General features: G+C 38.4%; 1 protein-coding gene across 2 annotated transcripts; it reads left to right on the plus strand.

Annotated features, from left to right (window-relative positions):
• Positions 1 to 157: 157 nt before the first annotated feature.
• LOC134669187 (actin-interacting protein 1) lies at positions 158 to 21,538 on the plus strand. Of its 2 annotated transcripts, XM_063526712.1 has the most exons (13): positions 158 to 303; positions 443 to 655; positions 4,009 to 4,156; positions 4,907 to 5,087; positions 6,545 to 6,664; positions 8,588 to 8,752; positions 9,825 to 10,032; positions 10,410 to 10,538; positions 11,730 to 11,836; positions 16,488 to 16,590; positions 17,154 to 17,326; positions 18,264 to 18,414; positions 19,208 to 21,538. In XM_063526712.1, exons 1-13 carry the CDS (start codon positions 288 to 290, stop codon positions 19,315 to 19,317), a joined length of 1,824 nt encoding a protein of 607 aa, XP_063382782.1. In that variant the 5' UTR covers positions 158 to 287; the 3' UTR covers positions 19,318 to 21,538. The 2 variants fall into 2 exon arrangements, with proteins under 2 accessions (XP_063382782.1, XP_063382788.1); XM_063526718.1 differs by lacking the exons at positions 158 to 303; positions 443 to 655; positions 4,009 to 4,156 and adding an exon at positions 4,582 to 4,649.
• Positions 21,539 to 26,823: the final 5,285 nt, after the last annotated feature.

The raw sequence follows: 26,823 nt of genomic DNA on the forward strand, positions 1-26,823 counted from the left end.
TTTTTTGTACCAATAAACATACATAAATATAGAAAATCAAAAATATATCAAGATAAAATGTTTTTACCGGTTTTCCTTATGCGTGGTACAACACTACCCCATACCCATATATGGGCAATAAAATGAGCGTCAAGTTAGCCAACATCCCCAAAAAAATATTGTACGTCACTTTTTTAGAAGGCTATGGATTAGCGGCCGATAGTGTTTTCTATAATTGAAAAGTATTTATTTTACTCTAGGTTTAGCGTAGCTCTCGTAGTAATAAACTAATAAATAGTAGGCAAAACATGTCGTATTCAAATAGTAAGTTCTTATTGGAAATTTCAAGTGGTGCCGGAAGCATGTGCCGTGTCAATTATGTTCATGAAATTCTGTGGTTTTATTTATTTTTCATAATTATTTATCCACTTCAATATGTGATTTTGTTATGATGTGCCTACAGAATACATTTTCGCGGCTCTGCCGAGGACGCAACGCGGTACACCGCTTGTTTTGGGCGGTGATCCGAAGGGCAAAAATTTCCTGTACACGAACGGAAATTCGGTGATTATCCGCGATATTGAGGACCCGGCGATCGCCGATGTGTACACGGAGCACTCCTGCCAGGTTAACGTGGCAAAATATTCCCCCAGCGGCTTCTACATCGCTTCAGGAGGTAAGGTTATCAGTTAGCAATTTTAATTTATCATTATGAATCATTGTTTATCTGTAGGAATTATTTATTTACTCACCGTTTATTTATATTGATGAGTCATGGTACAATTATGGTGATAAAATTTCACTTATACGGCATTCCTGTCTGATAGCTGGGTGACCTAGAATTATTCAGATATGGCTTCAACTGCAAGTCAGTAAGTTGGATCTTATGACAGTAACTTTAAGCTTACGTTTTATATTGAATCGATTTTATCTCATCAAGAAAGTTTTGCTGAGAAATTAAGTTTTGTTTCAATTCATAATAAGAAAGTAGTATCTTTACTTTATGTATGAAAATCAACAAATTTATGGCTTAAAAAGTTAAACCATACTTAGGGAATGGGAAACTGAATAACATTTGTTAGCATTATTCTACAGGTTTATTTTTTTATTTTATAAAATATGATAAATATGCACCTCTATTTTTATAAGGCAAATTTTCAAGTTTTCTTACCTACCCTACCCTTTACCTACCAATGTAACCAACATTTGTGACTAATTATTATATTTAGTCTTCTTGTCGAAGAAAAAAGAACTGTATAGTTGTAGTTATAGACTTCAGTGGCGGCGCGTCAAACATATCCATAGGCAAGCCGGTGCTAATTTGGGTTACATATTTCCTTTACAACTCTGCTCAAACGTCCAAAAACAGGCAAGAAGGTGGGAATTGGCTTTTATGGACGCGCCGCCACTGATAGACCTACAATCTCTATGATAGCCATTTCCTCGGACATTGTCTGGTGGCCTTCGGCTGGGCTCTTACACAGATAATTTAACATGAGGATTCAGCTTCTACCATCACCCACACAATTAACTGTACATTGGTGGACCTTATGCCTTTTGTAATAAAGTCCACCGATGTACAGTTACGAGTGTTGCTGTTTGTACACAAGACCCAGTTTGAATATTCAAACAGTGGTTCTTGGTCTTTGGGTTTGTGGAATTTGCTTAACTTATATAATTCAAAGATTTTGACATGTGTGAAGTTCAGTATAATGAAGATATGATTTTATAGCAGTTCAAAAAAAAACTCAAAGTATAACTAGGTATAATGCTGACAACATAACAATGAAATGTCTTAGAAACTGAACCAAATTTACATATTATTTGCAAAGAAAAACAAGTTTTTGTATGCAATTTACTCATGCATATGGTCATTTGCATATGGAACTACAATCTCTGTATCAAGGTTAACTTTCACTTGCATTATGTTAACGTTGACACAATTTTCTCTTCACACTCTTATTCTGTCTTAATCTCTAAAATCCACATATGCAATTTGTGCACTACTACCATAAATATACATGCATTTCTACCTTATTACCATCACATAAGGTTGTAATTGTTTCCATTTATGTAGTAAGGAGATATGACTTTTTAACTTTCCTAGCTTAATTGTGCGTGAATAAACTTCCATGTGGATAATAAATCGAGCATAAATTAATTGGAAGCCTATGATTACACGTTTAATTGGGCTGATCTATCAGATGTTCATGTCTAGTATTTTGAACCATATTTCACAGTCATAAGATGTTTAATTGATTAAATGTGAGGTGAAATTGATAAGAATTTTCTGCAATCAGGAAGTTAGTGTTTCCAACAAGCTAGAAAAATTCTCGTAAATTTCAAGAAAATTTCACAGGAGACAAAGGAAATTTTCATTTCGGATATGAAAAATTTTAATTCCCTTACAAGAATGTGAAAATTTTCCGAAAGTTTTTCATCATGTGGAAGTTATGCAATTTTAGAACTTCTCGGCGGACATCGGTAGCCTGTAGACAGGAATCGAGACATTGTTGAGACGCCCCATTTGTGTTGCGTGATGTATCACGCTAAATGCATGGTGCGTTGCATACCCTCCCGACCCCATTTTTCAAATGAAAAATGCACAAAACTCGTACTGAAAGTGCACCTATTATTTACATAATTAAGAACGCCGCATACCATAAAGATGCTACTTAATAACGAATGTTTTAGCGACAAATATATTGCCCGCAACCGTTGGACGGCCGCCAACTCCGTTCCAGAATTAAACTAGGTTTATATATGAATGTAGGAACGGTGGTAACCAAGATTATTGTGTTTGTTGTTATTGTAAAAGGATTCTACAAAAGTTGCAACAAATGGCATGCGATTTTAGGTAATTTCTTGTTAAGTAGCAGCAACGAATTAAATCGACCGATGAAATGCCGACTTATATTGCAAGTCTCATACGATTATCGGTGACGTTTGGAGAGGCCTAAATAGAGAGCTCTTTACCAATATAACAATTCTACTGCTTACTTCAAATAATATTTGACGTATTCTACAACATTTCACAAAATGTTTATGTATTATTTAAAATTTCAAGGACTTTTAATCTCTTCCTTAATCTTATTACGTACAATGTAAAATTAAATACTTTTTGTTACTTCTTCCAGTCTTTTTTTTAAATAATATGTGGCGTTCCATGTGTAAAGGGTTTTTATGCACATGGAGCCCTTAAAAACGAACCATCGAAACGAACGATGGAACGCATGGATCGCCGCTTTTCGTAACTGACTATTAGGTATTTTTCGTTTACCTATCTTGTATAAATAAAATTGTATTCCTCGTTATTTTCGAAGAGTTAAAAATGTACATGAAACTTATTTCATGTGGAACAGAAGCAGCTGCAGTGACGCAACTGAATAAACTGAATTAACAAGGAAAATATAATTTTACGTAGTATGTTTCTGTTAGTTGTGATGAGCAACGTGCGTAATTTAATATGGTGATGCAATCAGCGTTACTGCTTCCTTCCTACTACTTATCAATAATTGGATAAGTTCCAAAATTTCTAACACTACGGACCACGCATAATAATGGATGGATGGATGGATGGATGTAGCGGACTTCTGGCCGAAGGGTGTGGTGTTTCGGCGGTTCAGTGGGAATCTGCCAAATCGTACACCGGAACATGCGACACAACTGAAAACCGTCGTGTCGCCGAAATATTTTTTTAGCTTGTAAGATTTTAGTATTGTATGTATGTTAGTTTGTAAGCTTACCATCTATGGGCCTTAGTTGCCTGATAATAAATGATATTTGATTTGAGTTTGATTTTTTATCCATTAAAAAACAAAATTAAATCAAATATCCGGGTTTCGTACAGTTAGCAGCAGAAGTTGCTAAACGGGCGAGGTGTGCAAAATTACCTTGGCTCGCCCTTATTTTCTTAACAATAAAGTCGTGTCAAGATCATTTTGAACACCACCCGCTTAGCAACTACCTATTGCGGCTGCCTGTACCTACCTTCATGGTTCATTAACCATGCTTTTTGAATCATTTCAGACGCGTCAGGCAAAATCCGCATCTGGGACACCGTGAATAAGGAGCATATCCTCAAGAATGAGTTCCAGCCAATCGGTGGGCCCATTAAAGATATCGCATGGAGTGCGGACAGTCAGCGTATGGTCGCTGTCGGCGAAGGCAGGGAGAGGTAAGATACTAGGGCTGCCATGTAATAATAATGTAATAATCCTTTATTTCAGACAGTAAATTGCATTATTTTCTACAGTTCTTGCGTTTTTTTTTGTCTGTGTGTCATTTATTGGCAAAAAGCCTCCTCCAACCTTCTCCATTCCTCTCTATCCTTGGCAACTCTCGTCCATGTGGTTCCTGCTGTGGCTTTGATGTCGTCCACCCATCTTCTAAATGGTCTACCTCTTTTCCTTTTCTTATGGCCTGTGAACCAGTTCATTATCGAGAGGGCTGCCATAGTTCCTGATAATCCTGATAGATGGTGCTGTGCAACGTGATTTCTAGATCGCGCTATCGTTTGTTCGATGTAGATGGCTTCAGGGAACCAAGGTTCATATCTGGGAGAAAGTGAACTTCAAAAATTAGTTCCATCCAATTGGTAGGTTCGTCAAATACATAGGTTGGACCGTGAACAGCCAGCGAATGGTCGCTGTTGGCGAGAGCAGAGAAAGGTAAAACTCCGATAGGTGGCGCGGTGATTCATAAATCGCGCTTTCATTTCTCCGACGTAGATTACCTATTTAAGGAGCCAATGATTAGTGTCGGACACTGATGATGTAGCTCATCAGAACGACTGGAACTTTTAAATTTACGAAAAATATACAGTCAGTGGCAGCAGCAGCAGTGGCACGGTTCTTCTAGCCCATGTGCCATATTCTCACAACTATTCTTTCATAGTTTATTATATTTATACTGTAAATCTTTCCAGATTCGGCCACGTGTTTATGTCTGAAACTGGCACCTCCGTCGGCGAGATCAGCGGGCAGTCCAAGCCGATCAACTCGGTGGACTTCCGTCCCGCGCGCCCGTTCCGGATCGTCACGGCCTCGGAGGACAACACGCTGGCCGTGTTCGAGGGGCCGCCGTTCAAGTTCAAGTGCACTAAACAAGTTAGTAATTACTAATATCACACTTATTTCTCATTGTAAGAGCGAATACCTTTGAGCGGTCTTCAACGCTCGGGTCATTGACCGCTGGCGCGTGTAAAACAACTTTAGGGTTGCTACGATTAGTAATTATTATACTAAAATTTAGGGTGTGGATATATAAAAAGGGACTTCTAAATGCATCAAAACAGTAAAAATCCGCACCAGTGCGAGACGGACTCGCCCACCGAGGATTCTGTACTTTTTAGTATTTGTTGTTATAGCTGCTATAGAAATATATCATCTGTGAATATTTCAACAGTCTAGCTATCATAGTTAGTCGAGTCGTGAGTCGGACTCCAGCGGGCATTTTCGTGGCATGTCAGAATGATAGGTAAGGTTCGCAAATCAATCAATTCACTTTCGAGTATTTGTACTTAGTATTTGGTACCTAGTATTTATAATGTGAAATTCCAAATATCATAGCAACTAACTGCGTTATTTATAAACGTACTTGGACTACACATAAGTCAAAATGGCGAAAAAGTTCGTTTGGCTTTATCCGTCACTCAGACAACTGCAGCTGTGAGAAAGGAACAAAACAAATGAGTTAACCGGGCATACCAAGTTCTACCAACAAATATAAGTATGAACAACAGTCATAATGACGCATGTCAGCTATTTATTTGTTTTTTAAGTGGCCACTTCAGTGGGCTATCAGTCATCACTTCAAAGAGTATTTACACATTTAAGATGAATAAATGATAACGGGTAACTAATTTAATTAACTATGTTACAAATACTAGGTACATTATAATACTCGTAAGTTAAGATTTTTTTGTAAACCTTACCTTGCCCTCAAACTGCCCCCTATAGTCCGACGTTTGTTCATGAGATACAGCCTGGTGACAGACAGATGGTCAGTGGAGTCTTAGTAATAGGGCCCCGTTTTTAACCTTTGGATACGGAACCCTAAAAATGCAACAATGGAAGCGTAAAAAGTATTTGTTTTTCTTAACCTTTACGGAAATAGAACACAAATTTTCACATCATTTTTCTCCTATTTCATATGGGATTACCTACCAAGCAACCCATATGTAATATATCACCGAATTCATAATATTTTACGTACTTATAAGTACTTGTCGTGAAATAGAAATAGAAATATTTATTTGCTTAAACATGGTAAATGCGTACAGATGTCAAAAGTAAATTAATTTAGTATCACATGTTTAGCCAAATATGGCATGCAAACTTAAAGCTAAAATAAAACAACCTTTATTACAATGTCAAAACTACGAAACTATATCACAAATAAATATTTCTATTTCTACAAATAAATATTTCTATTTCGTGTAAGTATGCATTTACGAAACAAATGATAAAATTATTATTATAAATTCATAGTTTATGAAGATGGGTACAAATTAATATATAACGGATATCCCAGCATGCTTTCAATACTTTATGTTTATTTCCAGGAGCACTCCCGCTTCGCGCAGGCGGTCCGCTACAGCCCCGATGGTAGTCTGTTCGCGTCGGGTGGCTTCGACGGAAAGATCTTCCTTTTCGATGGCGTTACTTCGGAGCTTAAAGGAGAGGTGAGTTCGATGGTTATACAGTGTGGAAAGATAAGTCGGGCCCTGGAGGGAAACTACCTTAAATCCTTAAGCTGGCTCATTTTACTTAAAGGAGACATTCCTTTATTTTTAAAAAGAAACAAAACTGCATTCAAAGATTTTCTAAAACTCGCCTGCCTCGCCCGGGAGTCGAACCGACTAAAAATTCCAAAAAATAAAAAATCGCAATTTTATTCTACTAGTCGATACAGTTAATGTTAATGATAACATTTCTCCAAAAAACATTAGGTCTTACACTCTCCTGTCGTACAAAGTATCCATAAAATCTAATATTTAGTACTCAATATTTTTTCGACAAGCCAAATTTAAAGAAAAAAGAAAAATACTTTGAATGCAGTTTTGTTTCTTTTTAAAAATAAAGGAATGTCTCCTTTAAGTAAAATGAGCCTGCTTAAGGATTTACGGTAGTTTCCCTCCAGGGCCCGACTTATCTTTCCACACTGTATAATCCGTGACACGCGTCTACATTTAAGTTTGACCGTATTGTAAACTCCATTATTAATGAAGGAACTCAAGGTACCATCGCCGAGCGCCCTCTTCTATCTACCCTTACAAGAACTTCATGACAAAGGTCAGAAAATTCTTCTATGGTGCGACATAAAATAGTAGAAATTAAATAAAATGGATCTGGAATGGATTGGAATGGATGGAAAATTTCCATACTACATTGTTGCCATGTTAAGCATTTTACGTCAAAAATGTGACAGTTACGTAGGAAGTGGCGCCCTTAATAATTTTCTACTATTTCTTGTCGGACTATACTCCTTTTCCTGCTTTTTTTATAAGACTAATTTAGTGTCCCACTGCTGGGGAAAGACCTCCCCTCGTCCCTGGCGTATGTATTCTTACCAATCAGGATAGAATACGTCCAAGTCGTCCTGCTATCTCCTTCTCTTTTTGTCTGCACCCTGCCGGCCTAGCCAAGGTTACAATCGCTATCGCTTCGACAACGAAAAGCATTATGTCTCTCTATCACTCTTCCATATTAGTGTGACAGTGACAGTTGCGTTTCGATCGCTACGGAGCGTAAGCGATTGGCATCTTGGCTACGCGGCCTGGTCTACCATCTATGTGTACCATGGGTCCCACTTGGTAATCATTTTGGCCCACCAGGGTGCATGCGGTAGACATGTTCATCCCCACTTTAGCTTACCCTGTCACTCCCACTTATTTTACAAGCTTTTATTTAGGTTCACCTGACCGTTGTCTGTCTGTCTGTGTGTGTGTAATCAAATCTTGCAAGTTAAATTTGATCCAGTTCCCGGTTTCCGATTGAGCTGAAATTTTGTATACAAACGTAAGTCGGGTGACAATGCAATATTATGGTGTCATCGAGCTGATCTGATGATGGAGACCGGAGTTGGCCTTAGGAACTCTGTGATAAAACAACGAAACCTAATTGTGTTTGGGTAATCCGTGCCACCAGCATGTGTATCCGTGGGACACGGCACAAATTCAAACCCATCCAACATTTCTATGACGGTGCAGCCCTACCTAACCCGTCTACCTCCACTCTGCACTAGCGCCATCTTTTTGTTGTTGCTCTATCTGTTTTTTTTTTATTATAATTTTAAATTTTTGATGAATAAATTATTGTGTCAGAGTATACAAATACGTTGCATATTACAAATAGTTCCACTGAACACTACCTTTAGATGTGTACACGCTCGTATATACTTATTACACAATACACTAAACTATACTTGGTCAAGCAGATCTTGTCAGTAGAAAAAGGCGGCAAATTTGAAAAATGTAGGCACAAAGAGACAGCGTCCCATAGAAAATTTGAATTTCGCGCCTTTCTCTACTGACAAGATTTGCTTGACCGTCTATACTTAAGCAACTCGTTTTCCTACTATATCATGAGAAAATCTCTCTTTCCAGTTCGGCTCCCCAGCCCACAAAGGCGGAGTGTACGGCATCGCCTGGTCCCCCGACGGCAAGCAGCTGCTCTCCTGCTCCGGAGACAAGACCTGCGCCGTGTGGGACGTCGAGACCATGGAGAGGAGCATACTCTTCAACATGGGGAACGCTGTGGAGAACCAGCAAGTAGGATTGATTCATATTCATAACAAACGCAAACGTATGCGAGCGGCATGAGTGCATGTTGTAATGTACGGAACCTTTTGTGTTAGGCGCCACACTGCCTGCCTCACCGAACGCTCCGTTGGAGGCTCATCACTGAGACTGTGGACGACCACAAGCAAAACGTAATTCTTGGTATAACTGTCTGGATTACAAAAATATTGGCGTCGTTAACAATAAAGTACCAACGGCATTAACATCAAAACATCAATATTTATTCAGCAAATAGGCCACAAGGGCACTTTTACACGTCAACATTGAATTTACATAAAAGCAAAAATAATAACATCAACAATTTTATAAAATAAAACTAACAATTCAATCTAACGTATTACAATTACTAAGAGATGTATATGGTCTCTTAATGTCGAATTAGATACAAAATACAGATAAAAAAACACACGAAAAAAAATCTATAATATTTAGAGGTGTAAATGTCTCTAGGTGTCAGAACTATAAGATTATATAGTTTATCAAGTTATCCTTAGAGATGTATAGGGTCTCCAAGAGTCAATATCCTGTATAATTAATACATTCATTAAGAGAAAAGAAACATACGAGAACAGAATGAGGCGTCTCACTGTAATTAATTAATAAAAATTAAGTTACTAAGTATAATAGCTCGTGTCAGCTTAAACAGACCAGTCTCCACAAACAGCACCCGTTCACGAGTATGACGCGTATCTCAGCCATCGCCTCCCTCAACCTTCATTCGGGAAAGTGACGACTTAAAAAACTAAGTATAATATATTGATTTAAATAGTTTTTTATTTACACATAATTATTAACTAAAATGGAACATAATCACGTAAAATTTGGCGCAAGTGGTTTCGGAGAAAGGTTGCAAGTTTTGCAAGTACTTTCTTAAACTGTTAACATTTTTCTGTCCTTTAAATAAATAATAATAATTACCAATTGTTAACTGTCAACAACAGTCAGCCTTTTGCATCTTGCAGATCTAAAAGGGATCAAGACCTGTAAGTGTAAGATTTAATTTAGATTTTCTAATGTAATAGATTGGGATTTTTAATTACAGGTATCATGCCACTGGCAAGGCAAGCACCTGATCGCCGTCTCACTGTCCGGAGACATCAGCTACCTCGACCCTGAGAACCCAGACAAGCCACTCCGGGTCCTCACCGGCCATAACAAGCCCATCACTTGTCTGGCTTTACATCCGGATAAGCACACTGTTTATACAGCTAGTCATGACGGATATGTCACCGCTTGGAATGTTGCTACAGGTAATATACGTTCAAGTATCCTGGTCACGGCACCAAACTGTAACAGTAACATATCTTGACTATAACGAGCCAATCACCGTTCGCCAAATACTTAATGCATTATCTACTAGTTAACCAATGTTAGCATTGGTTAGGAAGAACCAATTATTATGACTATTACGGACGTTATGGTATAGAATTTCAATATTTTGATCATAGCACCAATTTATCGAGGCATGATCCAAATCTGAGAGTGCACCTGCACACATGTACAGCTAGCAAAACTATTAGCTTAGCAGCACTGCATACAAATATGTAAGTTAAATGTATGTATCAATAAATTTGCGACGATGTTTTCAATCAACTAATAAATAATTGACCGATGTCTCCAAATTCAGGTGAAGGCCAACACATCCAAGGTCAAGGGCACGGCAACCAGATCAACGGCATGCGCGCCGGCAAAGATGGTTCCCTGCTCACCTGCGGCATCGACGACTCGCTGCGCCGCGCCGTGCCCAAAGCTGAAGGTAAGCTCAGTTTGTAATAAATAGCCGGGATTGGAAGAGGCTCCAGCCCTAGCCACCTCTAGGTCTTTGCGCAACGGCAGTCGAATCTATAAAAGAAAATCATGGAGCAAATACTACGATACTAAAATGTCGAAATACGAAAAAAAACGCGAGAGTAAAACTAAATAAGCCCAGGTCAAAGTATGTAGAGTGATTTTAATTTTTGAATTAGAAAATGATTAAATGCTGATTTATCTACTGACTGAACTCGTGATGATGTTGTATTCCTGTCATCCCTCATTAGGGACATACTCGTAGGGCTCGGATAAGAATTTTCCATTTGTCGCGATCTTGAGCGGCTATTTCCAGTCGAGTCCAGTTGAGCCAGCCTCCTTCTTAACTGATCGCCTCCATGTTGTACAAGGCCCAAACCCGTAATGTTCGAAATATTACGACAATGGCAAAATTATGTAGGAAATTCGGAATTCAAGAGTACGTCTAAGTCGAATCAGTGAATTTGTCCAGTTAGCCAATATTTTAAATGTAATAGGATCTCTCTCTCTTCCGACCTACATATCCCACAAGGGGTCATCCATTCATTACGTCACACGTTTAGGGCGAGGGAGGGGGTCAAGAAAATGTGACATATTGTGACATGGGGGAGGGGGGAGACACAAACTTTGTGACGTCACTTTAACTTCATCAGTAACCGAAAATTTATTTAAATTATTTAGTTCGCTGTACATTTAAATAACAAGTTTTTAAAACGAAAATAGTTTTTAATCGTTTAATTTTCTTTCCTAAGCAGTTTTGGGTTATAAAATTACTAATATTTATATCGTCAAAAATATTTTGATAAAATATTAATAATACTTAGGTATTTACTTAATTCGATTTGGCGATTTCGTAGAAAAAATGTGACGTCACATTAGGGGGGGAGGGGTTTGCCAAATGTAACCAAGTGTGACAAGGGGGGGGAGGGGTCAAAAAACCTAGAAATTGGTGTGACGTAATTAATGGATGACCCCCAAGACGATGGATTCAGCCTTCCGTGTCTTTCGCTTCCACTTCGCCCGATCCTCGACGTCGTTTTCGGACACTTTGCACTCAATCATATCTTTTAGCACTATGTCCTAAAAGTACCTCTAAAATGTAATAGGACAATTTAAATGTAATAGGGTATTTAGTTTATTTGACTCATTGTGTTATCAGGCGAAGTGCCGACGTACACGGAGGCGGCCGTGACGCTGGGCTCGCAGCCGCGCGGCATGGACCACATCCTCGACGACGACACCACCATCATCGCCACCGTCAAGGAGGTACCACCATTTTAGATTATATAATATTTAAAACTTTCGCGTTTTGAACATATATTAACTCACATTGACAATAACAAACAAACAACACACTTAACATTATGTGTTACTACACACGAAAGGTGGTTTGAAAATGTGATGTCTACACCAAACTTTTTCATACACTTTTCGCCTGGTAGTCGCACAAATCTCTGTTTTGTCATTTTTCTGCGTGGGCCAGTCATCTTAAGCCTAAAAAGGGGGTCAACCTCGGAATGAGAGATAATAAGCTGGAAACTCGTATACACCTTCGTTATGACATTTTAAAGGTTCTCTTAAAAGTCGACGCATATATCATGTGCGCGTCCCAAGTTATTCAAGGTCAAAGTTCATGAAAATCGGTTTTTCGCGAATATCAAGATTTCTATAACTCCACCGCTGTTTACATGTAGGCAAGAATTGTAGAGCATAAAATTTGTGACACGTTAAGCAGCGAACATTTTTTCATGAGATTAGCCGTTTTCAAGATATATAGTACAGTCATTATATCCAAAAAACCGACCCTACCCGTGAATAATTAGTTCTTGGATTTTTCTTTCGTAGGTCCCTCGGGGGGGTCACTGGGAGTGTAAATTCAAAAAGTAGGCTGAATCAGGCTCCTGCGTATATTCGAAAAATGTTTTTTTTCCAAAAAAACGCGTTTACTTCAATAACTCGGCCATTTTTGATTTTACAGTAAAACCGTAAGGGCAAAAATTGTAGGAAATTTGATTCTCTACAAGTTAGTCCAGTCATTATATCCAAAAACCGTCCCTTCCCGTGAATAATCAGTTCTTGGATTTTTTTTCGTACGTCCCTCGGGGGAATCACTGGGAGTGTAAATTCAAAAAGTAGACTGAATCAGGGTCCTGTGTATATTCGAAAAACGGTTTTTCTTGAATAACTCGGTCATTTTTGATTTTACAGTAAAACCGTGAGGAAAAAATTTTTGAAATTTTGATTCTCTAGTTTGGTCTTCACAATTTTTCTTCGAGGATCGATAGTTTAGAAATAAAATTTGAAAAAAAGCGACAAATTCAAAATATTTTCAACATCTCGTTTATTTTCAACTTTACGACATAAATGAAGAGTACTAAACTTGTAGAGAATCAAATTCTGAACAATTTTGGTTACCACCTTTTTTCCCCCAAAATCGATATTTTAGAAATTAAACCTGAAAAACGCGACAAATGCAAAATATTATCATTATCTCCTATGTTCCACGCTTTACGGCATAAATGAAGGGAAACAAACTTGTAGAGAATCAAATTTTCTAAAATTTTTGCTCTCACGGTTTTACTGTAAAATCAAAAATGACCGAATTATTCAAGAAAAACCGTTTTTCGAATATACACAGGACCCTGATTCAGTCTACTTTTTGAATTTACACTCCCAGTGATTCCCCCGAGGGACGTACGAAAAAAAATCCAAGAACTGATTATTCACGGGAAGGGACGGTTTTTTGGATATAATGACTGGACTAACTTGTAGAGAATCAAATTTCCTACAATTTTTGTCCTTACGGTTTTACTGTAAAATCAAATATGGCCGAGTTATTGAAGAAAAACCGTTTTTTTTGGAAAAAAAACCATTTTTCGAATATACGCAGGAGCCTGATTCAGCCTACTTTTTGAATTTACACTCCCAGTGACCCCCCCGAGGGACCTACGAAAAAAAAATCCAAGAACTAATTATTCACGGGTCAAAATCTATAATGACCGTACTAATAGGGCACAGAAAGCGCAGTGATCAGACATACGTACTATAAGTTCGTTTGATAGTGAATGAGACCTTACATTTTGTGACTATGCGCTGAAACTTGGCACAGTTGATTTTTAGCTGGTCTTGAGTAGATTCTGACCGGGAGCTATCGAGAGCCACGGCACATTTAGTGGGGGGAGGGGGGTTAAGTTCGACGCTGCCGCGCTTCAATTGAAGCATCATTTCTCTAAAGCTTTACATATTAGGACATGTGATATATCATTTCCGGATAAATTATGGATGGGGAATCTATTTTTGGAACTAAAACAATGTACTTTCTAACAAAGAAAACGAATAAGAATGAACTTAAAACTACTTCATCTCGCTATTTTAACTACAGATAGAGATTTCGGGAGTTAAATAAAAGCATGTGAAAACATTTTCATGTATTATTAGTACTTAAAATCTACCTCTTTCTTGTAGAAATACCTTAAGTTAAAGGCTATAAAGCTTAATTTCCTGATTAAACCTCAATAAAGGGGTACCCTTTTTGTAGTAAACTATGTCATAAAATCATTACATACATACACACAAGCTGTTAGCTATTGTCCACAGGAGGAGCCACTTTTATTTTAAAATCTATATGTGATCCATAAGTGTCATTTTAACGATTAATAAACTTTATAGAACGTATCATTCACACAGATTACCAGCTCGCCTTGCGTTATAGTGCGTTTCCCGTGCCGCTGCGCCTTCTATGCCGTATATCTTGAAAATGGCTAATGGCATGAAAAAACGTTTCATACCTAACTCGTCGCAAATTGTATGCCCTACAATTCTTACCTACATGTCAATAAAATTGGAGCTATAGGAAACTTGATATCCGCGAATAACCAGTTTTTATGACCTTTGACCCAAAGAGCATATAATCACTACGTTTTAAGAGTCGGCACTCTCGAACAATCCTCGAACCGAATTATGAACGTACATATCCCAACACACCAAATACAGGCTTAAAGATCTCGCATCCAGGCCATAATTGTTAAAAAAAGAAAAACCACACAATACTACCAACACAAAAAAAACAACGCTAGGGCTCGACACTTCCAGTACCTACTGTTTATCGATATCGATAAATGTGCGATACGTGCTGCTGTATTTACCTACTGTACTACCTATTAATAAAATAAAAGAACATTATATATATATATAAACAATTTTATTTTACATGATAAAAATAACATAGTTTATTATTCAAGTAGGCATATTACAATATGCTGAATTCGCGCGCATTCTTTTTTAATCTGGTCCCTTTTTATTGAAGGCACTGGATGGAGAATGATTTCCACAAATGAACTTGTTTCCATTCAGCTTTTGAATAGGTAAATAAATACGCCAAATCCTCATTTCCTTTTCCTCAGCTTTGCCCATAATCGACATCTGAAATAAAGAGATTATCGATAAAATTGGTCGTACACTATTCGTGTCATAGGTTACTTAGTTTTTTACTTAAAAATACTTTATTCACAAAATATTTTCGTTTTAATCATGGATTGTACACGACTAAAACTAATTAAATTAGTAACTGTTAACGACTCAAAGTAAAAAATGAAAATATTGCATACAAACATCAGTTTACCGACCTGTTCGGATCAAGTTGGAAATTTGGCCAAAAATGCGTCAGTAGTTAGTCTTCTTACACACCCACTACAAACTTCACATTTCCTTAAAGATTTGGCCCCCATTTAAATAACAGCTAAAGTTATTTTACCAATTACAATAAAAAATAACCACGTATTTTCACGTTCACGACAATTCAAATGACGTTTGACGTTTTACTACCAATCATACCAACCTAAAGAAAAGTAAGTATAATACGTCTATGTTAAAAGCAAGTATGGTATGTGCCACCAAAATGCAACAGCAGTCATTTTAATTCGATAAGATTATTTCTATGCCTCAATGTTGGTAACAAGGGCTTTCATAATTTATCAAAGTATGGGGTGTCGATGGGCTGCTTTGACCTGGAATAACTTCCGACGCGCACACGATATATGCGTCGACTTTTAAGAGAACCTTTAAAATGTCATAACTAAGGTGTATACGAGTTTCCAGCTTATTATCTCTCATTCCGAGGTGAAACCCTTAATTTAACTGGGCCAGCGACCGCGATCAGTGAAAGCTGTGTCGAAACGTCGGTAAATAAAGGTAATAAAATAAATTCGCGATAGACCCATTTTAGACTATCAGGCCTAAAGATTACTATTTTTAGGGTTCCGTACCTCAAAAGGAAAAAACGGAACCCTTATAGGATCACTCGTGCGTCTGTCTGTCTGTCTGTCCGTCTGTCACAGCCGATTTTCTCCGTAACTACTGGACCAATCAAGTTGAAATTTGGTACACATATGTAAGTTTGTGACCCAAATACGGACATGTAACGTAAACAAATTAATTTTAAACATGGGGGCCACTTTTGGGGGGTAAATGAAAAAATTAAAAAATATATTTTTTTCAAACTATATCATGTTACATATCAAATGAAAGAGCTAATTGTAAGGATCTCAAATATTTTTTTTTAATAATTTTCGAATAAACAGTTTAAAAGTTATTCAAGAAAGTTAGGCAAAAAATGACCATTCCCCCCCCCCCTTTATCTCCGAAACTACTAGATCTAAAATTTTGAAAAAAATACCTATAGATGACGAAAACCTATTAGAAATGTACAGTCAAGCGTGAGTCGAACTTAATTACAGTTTTTGAGCCGACCCCTACGGATTTTTTAAAGAGATTTCACTCACGTTTCACATAAAAAATACATTGTTTTGTTAAAAATTGTGTAATATACGGAACCCTTGGAACGCGAGCCCGACTCGCACTTGCCCGGTTTTTTTCAAAAACCCTGCTGACTGAATCTACTGCACCTTATAATTCCCAGCTGTGCGTGATCATCGGCGGCAGCAAGCAGTCGGCGATCCCTCTCAACTTCGAGCCCACCTGCGTCGCCATCGACCCTAAGAGCCGGCACGTCGCCGTTGGAGGTAAACCTGCACTATTAGTCTGGTCTGGTCCTTTGGTTTGTATGTTCAACTGAGTCATAAAAACTGTATACCACTCCAAAATATGCCTAAACGTGGTTGTAGGACTTGTAGTGGATAATGTCTTTGACAAAAAAAAATTAAAGCAAAACATAACTTAGTTATTCCTTTAAGTTTTGAAACTTCCTGTCAAGGTTTTCACGAGGGATACAGTATTGGGTTCTCCACAAAAGGTTTCCAAGGGTCGCTAGCTCACATGTAACACTTCGGGGGTCACAGTCCATATGCTACGGTGACGGCTTTCCATCAGGCTGGCCGTGTGCTCGTTTGCCATCATGGTGATATTAACATTTTGAACGCCAAACGGCGCATTCATTTGCCGTGCTACTGACGCATTTTGTGAATAAATAATGCCAACCTAAAAGAGGTGTGTTTTTCAGTAGGTTTTCATCAAAAAACGATCGACGTTTGACGTTGTTGTCACGATTTTGCGTTGGCGTCAATTGCCGTCTGTAGCGTTCAATAATTTGTATGTGTAAACAAAGGTTTTTGCTTCATATTTCCAGGAGCGGACAACAAAGTTCGCCTGTTCACCCTGGACGTCCGCACTCTGACCTCGGGAGTTGTCCTGGAGCATCTCGGCCCCGTCACCGACGTCCGTTTCAGCCCCGACTCGGCTTATCTAGTCGCCAGCGACGCTAATAGGAAAGTCATCCTGTATAGCACTGAGGAATACAAGGTAAACTTACTATTTTACAAATATAAACGAGGTACCATTTGCTTGCTAGTGCGCCATGTATTTAGTTCAAAGGGTTAATCCTTGAGACACTTTGGCATGCACAGTTTGATCACATTGACATTCAATATTTGTATTTACCCTATTTTAGTTAGATAAAGATTAAATTTACCTAAGGGGCTATTCATAAATTACGTCATTTGTCATTTCAAATTAGGGGGGGGGGGGGGTGTCAGGACATCGGATGACAGTAGCATGAAGTAGGAGGAAATGGGGTCATTTGAAGCATGATTTTTGGATGATTATAGGGGGAGGGGGGCAAACATCGATCTATAAACGCATGCCCGTCCTTCCCTGCACCAAATCTGGCCCATAAGTTCCCATTATCCTGGCATTGTTTACCTTTGCCTTTGTCATTGAGAAAAAAATACATAGAGTGCTCACTCCATACATCAGTTTTAGTACCAAAATGACTATTATTTTCGTAGTCAACGTCTAGCATCGAGTAGCGGAATTATCAGTAATTGCTACTTGACAATTGATGTTCCGACGACCGAAAAGTCTAATGCTCATCAATTTTCAACTAATATTATAACCGGAGTAACCGGAACTCTATTTTCAACTCCTAATTGTTGTTCAATACAATTTTCGTGAGTCGCAACACAAGAGAATTCTAGTATCACGTGGCGGTACTGATAATTCCGCTACTCGATGCTCTAGCATCGAGCATGTTTTGCATGTTCCTAAACACTTCTAAGTCGACTGCGAAAATGGTCATTTTGGTATCAAACCTGATGTATGAAGTGAGCACTCTATTCTTACTATATTTCTCTATGCCTTTGTGTTTGGTTATGAAATCACTTGGACTAGGCAAACGCCCATCTTTCTTCGTTTAAATCTGCTGTATCTTGTTTACTTAATATGTATTTGATTGCATCAGCCGGCGCACAACAAGGAATGGGGCTTCCACACGGCGCGCGTCAACTGCGTCGCCTTCAGCCCGGACTCCAAGCGCGTCGCCTCCGGCTCGCTCGACACCAACATCATTGTGTGGAGCGTAGAAAACCCTGGCAAGCACATCATTATCAAAAGTGAGTAAAATATATTTTTACTATATTTTTACTCGCAACATAAATGACAGACTGAGAGGACACTCTCTGAAACTGACACGGACGCAGAGTAGTAGCAACCCCAGACGACACTCCCTGTCTAACCGCGTAGTGAAAGTGTGGAACAGTTTACCCGAGTCAGTGATCAGTGCACCTTCGATAAACTCTTTTAAAAACGAACTCTATGAACACTTTCGTAGACTACAAAACACAAGTGGACATTGATGTGCACGTATTAGCTTTAAGCTGCCTGTGCATTTAAATATAATAATAATATGGTCGCCATTGCAACTTGTTACTTAGTAGACCGATCGCGTCATGCCTAGAGGTTTCGTGTAAAGTCATGTGTGGCTCACTCCGCGATTTCGTCGCGTCGCTACATGTACATGCGGCCCACACCAGTTTTGGTGTCTAGCCATGTTAGTTGCCGCGCAACGCTACGGAACGGACGCCTGCTCGCGCTTGCGCCACCTAGCGGTCATATCTGTCGTAATAGACGTGTCGCAAATCTTATGACAAAAATTAAATTTTATAAAAAAAAAAAATCTTTAAAAGTAATAATGGGGTTGGCAGGTCAAAGTATTTAGTAGATGGCGCCAGCATAGCTTGCCCTGTCAATCCCTAGAATAGTGTCAATTTTTTGTGTTTTTAATGGAATTTTATGCCCTGAATGCCAGCCCTTTTAAGCCCAATCTCATAGAAAAAGGTCAATCATGGCGCCATATGTAAACCTTTGACAGTTGCCAACCCCATTGTAACACTTGTTTGTTTGCAGACGCACACCCACAGAGCCAGATCACCGGCGTGGCGTGGCTGGACGACGAGACCATCGTGTCCGTGGGACAGGACGCCAACACACGCGTCTGGAACGTGCCTAAAGCATAAACACACACACACATACGGGCATTGACGTATAAAATCTAAGGACGGGCTAATGGGGCACTAAAAATGGTACTAGTTCAGCGGAGTTACTCACGAATTCCAGCCAATAGTGCAGTCTAACGCAACTAGTTGCAACCAATGGCGCGCGTAATATGAACTCGTCCACCAATCGCGCGCGTGATGCGAACTCATCCACCAATCGCGTTGTAGCGGTTTCACACCGCTGTACTGGCCCCTGTCATGCCTCATTATTATTGCCCGTAAAGCCAGTCCCTAGATATCTATGTCAATGCATACGGGGAGATACTGCGTCGAACGGATATTGTGGGGACCGTGCGCGTTGGGGCGTCTTGGGGCCTAAATCGAAAAACCAAGTCTAAAACAACATAATTTTGGTTATTTATCCTTTGATGATCATTACGACGGACACAAGTGTATCTTGTATACCTATGTGGGAAAATAAATGAATAAAAAAATAGGACAATTGAGCGTCAGGGAGGATTCAACTACAGATGTATTGCATAATTCTTTTTCATCGTATTTTCACGGAAACGTACGAACGTGTCTTGCCATTTCAGTCAGTCTTGGTACAAAAAGTGCTGAGTTTGAGTGAAGTACCATGACAAAATACGAACGTTTCCGAGAAAATACGATGGAAAACAATTATGCATTACGTCTGTATCTTGGCTAAATGTGCACTTTAAAGAGTCAAACCTGATATTGACAATTCATGCCAATAAGCAAGTACTAAGCAGTATTGTCCTTTTCGAGGCATAGTAATTATCGACCACATACGCGGAAATGGAATTTCAACTTTATCATTACGATTTAAGGTTCAAATTAGATGGCACTTTCGGGAAATGTGATTTATATTCAAATGTATGTATTTGGGATTTTTGTGTGAAATCCTTGTTGATCGGTGCGACCTGGAAAAGGGTTAACTGTCCCCTACAGTTCATGCTTCCTCGTGTGCTATAGGATTTACCGATTTTGGCGTAAAACGATGTTCCTCAGTCCACGCACGCTCTCTATTAGTATCCGAGTGGATGTCAATAATTGTTAAACTAGGGGACATCCCTGGGGAGACCAGCCTTAAATATCCAAATAGTTATTGAATACAACTAGAAAGTTCCATTATTCATAGTGCATTTATGATTTATCCTATTAAGCTATAGTCATATGCGGCTGCAAAAGCACTTCCAATTTTAAAGCGGAAATAAATGGAGGAAATCAACTCTACAATCTCTAATTTTATAATTAAAAAAGAAATAGGCGACATGTCTCCCCAAAAACAACGATATTTATAACCCAGATTTTCTACATATAATTTAACTAACATATTTATTTTGCTTACTTTAAGTTATAAACTTAATCAGATGCTCAGTTTTATGACATAATTTATTTTTACTAACTGCGCGCGTATTTAATTTAAATGGGACTGACTGTTAATTTTGATCTCAATCAATCAAAACTGAAGGGTTTGTAAATGTTGTTAAACTGCAATATATCCATGACCACATCTGATCACTGTATTGATATTGATAAATACAAACGTATTATAGAGGTCTATAACAAAAATAAAACACGACGCCATTTTTTGATATTATAGCTCTAAGTGATGTGCCGCACCACGCAAAACAGCCGTTATGTTACATTCGAAAACTCATTCAAATGTATACCGTATACTCCAGCAATAAATTCCAAATTCAAAATGGTTTTCCAATTTCTCACGGTTTTGCGTAAGGAGCTGTATTCATGTGAATAACCCTTTTAGAACCCAGGCATTTATATACAAATATATCTTTATACCAACATCATAATATAAGATGTCCATGGGCATCGAAGCGGTAAATCTACACAATCAATTGCATATATAGTCAAAATTACTTAAAAACGCGATTATATTTCTTGTTTTTGTCTGAAATGGTTATTCTTTTCAACAAAACTGCATACATGTTTAAAGAACTGCTCTAAGCATGTAACAGTCAGTCCTGTATTATTTATAATATCATAGAGATTTAGATCTAAGAGATCGCCATCTGCTACTAACTAGTGTGACTGCATTTATACCAGTTTTCCTATGAATTGTGAACAAAACTTGTATCTAAACAGTATTTTTATACTAATTTCTAAAATATTTTTCTCGATTTTTTACGTGATTTCTACTGAACTAAAATGAAGTATGTATGTAACTAGGATAAGTAATAAATTGTATACACTTGTATGTTATTTGTTTTATTTCCGTCTTCGTCATGCACATTTCCATCTAATTACTAAGGTAGAAGTACTAGTGCTCGATGCTGCACTAGTATTCACGACGGCACTTTATGTCAAAGTGACAAGGATTAAATTCGAATACAGAAAAATCTTCGCCGTTCAAATTTAACCTATATTACTTTGACATAACGTGCCCATGTCGAATACTAGTGCAGCGTCGAGCACTAGTACTTCTACCTTATATCTAGAACCAAAGAGAATAATTATAAACTTCGCTCGAGGGGAAAGCAAAAACATTTTTAGATATAATTAATATATCTGAGACCGACAACAATGCAATATTCATTCTTGAACCGTGGTTGGAATTAACCACGCCACCAAAAAGCGCAATAGAATAAGACAATAAGTAAGAAGTACACATACTTGGAAATTCGACCTATGCCGCTGTGGCCCGGTGGCCGAATGGCACAGGCACCTGCCGCGATAGCAGAGGACGCTGCTGGTTCGATTCCAGCCTGAGGCATTGGAGGCCTTGGTCACTTTTTCTTAGTACATATATTACATTTATTTCAGTTTTTATTTAGTAGAAAATTACTCAAATTACCCAAAATTACCCAATCCGCATTGGGCTCCCAATCCGCATTGGGCTCCCAATCCGCATTGGGCTAGCGTGGGGACTATAGCCCAAGCCCTCTCGCGCTCGAGAGGAGGCCTGTGCCCAGCAGTGGGACGTATATAGGCTGAGATGATGATGAGAAAATTACTAATATATTTATTTTTGTAGCAATTGTATCGGGGTTTTGATAATCCACTTATCATATATAAATGGAGATACACAAAATATTGCTATTTTGGATTAAAAGGCAAATAAATGAATTATATTCTCCGTATCTTGTCACGCAAAGGAGTACTATAATATGTCACGCTCACTGTGGTACTAAATTCTATTTGAAATCTAAAAGTCCACAAAGCCAGTTAATCTCCTCGTAACATATGTAAGCGTAAGTGGAAGTATTTTATAGGTATTTTGAATGAGTTAACTTTACTTGACCGGTTACTTTCGGCCCCAGTGCGCCCAGGGGAGCTGTGATTGCGTGTAGTTCTGAATTTATTATAATTGCTTCAGCTACATTGTTAAAACTAGTGATTCGGATAAAGATACATCCTGTAGAAAATTGTTAAAATTTTGATTAGAAAAAAATGGCGTAGTCTCATTTCCACACGTACAGTCAGCAGCAGATGTTTCTAAGCGGTTCAGGTGTTCAAAATTACTTTGACACGCTCTGATTCTCTTAACAATAAAGTTGCGTCAAGATAATTTTGGACACCTGGCCCGCTTATTAGCAACTTCTGCTGCTGACTGTACCTACACAGCGCTTTTGCCGTTGACAGACACACCTGAGGGCCTACCGCGAACCACGTTCGACATGTTGCCTCCCTGTCACACTTACGTACGAATTTACAAGTGCGACAGAGACCCAACACGTCGATCGTGGTTCGCGGTAGGCCCTCTGATTTGACCGGTCAATTGAATCAAGCGGAATCAGCGAGAAAATTCTTATTTTTGCGTTCACACCGCCTAATTAAAATAACAATTTAATCAAATTGGGCGAAAAATTGACCCGACTGGAAATGGACATACCAAAAGGTAATTAATTATTACAAAGTCACTCCACATTACCATCCCCCCCCCCTTTATCTTCGAAACTACTGGCTCCACATGAACCTACCCTATATTTAATGATGATTAGTTGATTACACTTTATCCAACGCCAAGATTAATCACATTTGTCCCACTTGTGCAAGTAACCCCCTCTCCCCCCCTAGTTATTCAGCTGATTACCGCGCCCGACCAGATAAGTCACGGACTCCATTCCCCTTGTTTACCCTTCGCTTATCTCGAGCTCTAATTTTCTATCATATTTCCATAAATTATACGTGACACGGTAAAGGATGTTCTAGGCGGTGTTACGACCATTCGATAGCGTGACGTGCGTTTGCGTTGTCTATTTTTTTGTGGGATTAGGACAGCGCGCCAAGCGGGACGTTTTGGAAACTCTAAATCACACACAAAATGACACTTCGCCAACGTGTACGTCAGGTCACGCTATCGAATGAAATTTATACTCGGTACTGCAAGTCAAGATCGGTGCGACGACGAGTGAAGCGAGACTTTTTCATCGTAAACTTAAAATAATAAACTTTTTTTGCGTTTACGGTTAATGATTGTCACCTGACTATGCGGCGTTCGGTACTGAGAACCTTACAGAATCCTGTTGTCGGGTAAAATTTTAGACAAATAATGGCCTAGTACCTTTCATCCTTGACCTTTAACACGTTCTACGTTCTCTGTCCCAAACTGAACTGTCAACCTTATGGCTTTGTAATAGAGGCTTTCCGTGACCCATATGAGGGGCACGAACAGTGAGCGTGTTAATGCCCCGAGCTTCGTGTTCATTCAAATGTGAGAGGAAGAACAACTTTTTAAATATCTATAACCTATAACTTATCAAAAACAACATTTCCGACATTGAACACGTTCTTTTTAAATGTACAGTTGCTTTGAGCTCCTTTCACGATTCTGCGTGCATTTTACATCTCAAAAGGACGCGAATGGTTTTCTTACTCGCATCTTTTTAGGGTTCCGTACTCAAAGGGTAAAACGGGACCCTATTACTAAGACTCTGCTGTCCGTCCGTCCGTCCGTCTGTCACCATAGGCTGTATCTCACGAACCGTGATAGCTAAACAGTTGAAATTTTCACAGATGATGTATTTCTGTTGCCGCTATAACAACAAATACTAAAAACATAATAAAATAAAGATTTAAGTGGGGCTCCCATACAACAAACGTGATTTTTGTCCGAAGTTAAGCAACGTCGGGCGGGGTCAGTACTTGTGGATGGGTGACCTTTTTTTTGTTTGCCTTTTTTGCATTATGGTACGGAGCAGGTAGCGGTGCTATATATATATGTATTTATACGTATATAACTATATGTTACTTAGGTAATTATGTATACCTATATGCTATCGTCGCCTAACCCACAATACAAGCCTTACCGAGCTTACTGTGGGACTAGCTCGATCTGTGTAAAATTGTCCTATAATATTTTAAAAAATGTGAAAACCCTGTCACCGTCATCTCAGATGAGCTACAGTACCTACTGAATGCGCAATATCTATAAGCTCCTAATATTATTGCAGAACATCGCCCGTTCCGTGCAAGTTTACCTTCCATCCCAGCTCGCGACGAACACAGATGAGTGAAGCAGAACTGTCACTTTAGAACAAAATACGATTTTTCATTTGCCGCTTTAAAAAAATCCGGTATAGTCACTTGCAATGCAATTATATGTTACACAACAAAGGCCGCAAAAATATCTAACACGCTTAATATCTGACACGATCCTTATTCGTAGAGCCGTAAGAGCGTGTCACATATTTTCGCGGTCATCTAATAGTAACATATTATTGCAGGTGACTGTACAAGGGGCATTTTATTCTATTTGTTTTTAATTTTAATAAATAATTTTTATATATTTCTACTTAGAATCACGAGCTTTTTCTATCCTTAGGTACTGTAAAAAATGTAGTCGACGTCAAAGATATGTTTACACTCTTGTATCTTACTCCTTTGTAATAAGGCAAAAAGTGTAAACATATCTTTGACGTCGACTGTACCCAATTTTTAGTGGTTGGAAAAGTTGAAAATTCTATAAAATAAATCTACTGCAATTTTATCCGTATAAGATTCTAAACAAACGAACGCTCGAGTAACCTGGGGCAGGCGTGGCTCACTCCGCGATTTCGTCGCTTTGCTACAGGTTGCTAAAAGTACATCTGTTCGACCCCAATTTTGGGGTTTGCCATAAGCCGCGTGAGGCGCTGTCGCCACCTAGCGGCCATATCTGTGCTGATCGTGACAGACGCGTTTTGTTAGAGAGTGAGTCTTCTGTACCTAGTACTATTATTTATTCTGTGCCTGGGGCTGATGGCCTACCTGAGCCTACAGACTTCTGAGGGGGTAAGTAATAGAACGTATACAAACCTATAATATATTGCACAGAATATATAAATTCAATTAGTATAATTTTGAATGGCATAACGTGCAATTAGTATAACGTGCGATACGTATAACAATGAATTCTATAATTGTATATTGTATAACGTACTTTACATATAATATCGTTTATGATAAGTAGGAAAATGTATAACATTGAAATAATATAATATACAAAACGAATATCACACAATAAATATACCAAAAGTTGTTTTCTGTGCGGGGTCACAGTTCTAACCTAACCTAACCCACTTTTCTGGTAGCAGCTTTTTCTCTGAGGGGTCACAGTTCAAACCTAACCTAACCCACTTTTCTAGTAGTCGTTTTTTTTCTCTGAGGAGTCACAGTTCAAACCTAACCTAACCCACTTTTCTGGTATATAGCAGTTTTTTTTCTCTGAGAGGTCACAGTTCAAACCTAACCTAACCCACTTTTCTGGTATCAGTTTTTTTTCTCTGAGGGGTCACAGTTCAAACCTAACCTAACCCACTTTTCTGGTAGCAGTTTTTTTTCTCTGAGGGGTCACAGTTCAAACCTAACCTAACCCACTTTTCTGGTAGCAGTTTTTTTTCTCTGAGGGGTCACAGTTCTAACCTAACCTAACCTACTTATTACCTCACAGTTATTATTAGTTAAGTACTATGAACTTTGAAATTCTGAGCTATTCTATTCCAATAATTTTACCAATGTTTTGGTCAGATAATTATATGAGATTTTATTAATTATTTTAATTTATATGCGTAATAAATGTTATATTAAATATAGTTAGTTTATATGTATAGTATACCAAACAACGATATGTATATAGAATGTTATATTATTTTTATATTATACTAATTGAAAATATACATTTAGTGCATTATACATAAGATAATTATACTTTTTGAACGTTTATAAACTGTAATTATACCAAAAGTGCATATTCATTATGATACGCACCCCTTCTGAGGGTTTACCGCCAAAATAGAAAAACGGTTTCTGCCTCTCTGTCGCTCAAATACGCTAGAGCGATAGAGAGGCAGACGTTTTACCGGGAGTGAAGGATCTGTTTTGTGTTATATTTTCTGTGCGAGGGCTTGTGAGGACATACATACAATATGTTAATGCCCACCAGCAAGAACCTAAGGAAAATTATATAATCAGTGCTTAGCGAGGTTTCGTGACACGGGGGCAAACTAAAAACAGGCCGAGATCATGTTGGGCCATGCTGTGTAAGTTCCGTAGTTCCTAGTA

The sequence above is a fragment of the Cydia fagiglandana genome, chromosome 1 (genome assembly GCF_963556715.1).
Source record: "Cydia fagiglandana chromosome 1, ilCydFagi1.1, whole genome shotgun sequence".
NCBI lineage: Eukaryota > Metazoa > Arthropoda > Insecta > Lepidoptera > Tortricidae > Cydia > Cydia fagiglandana.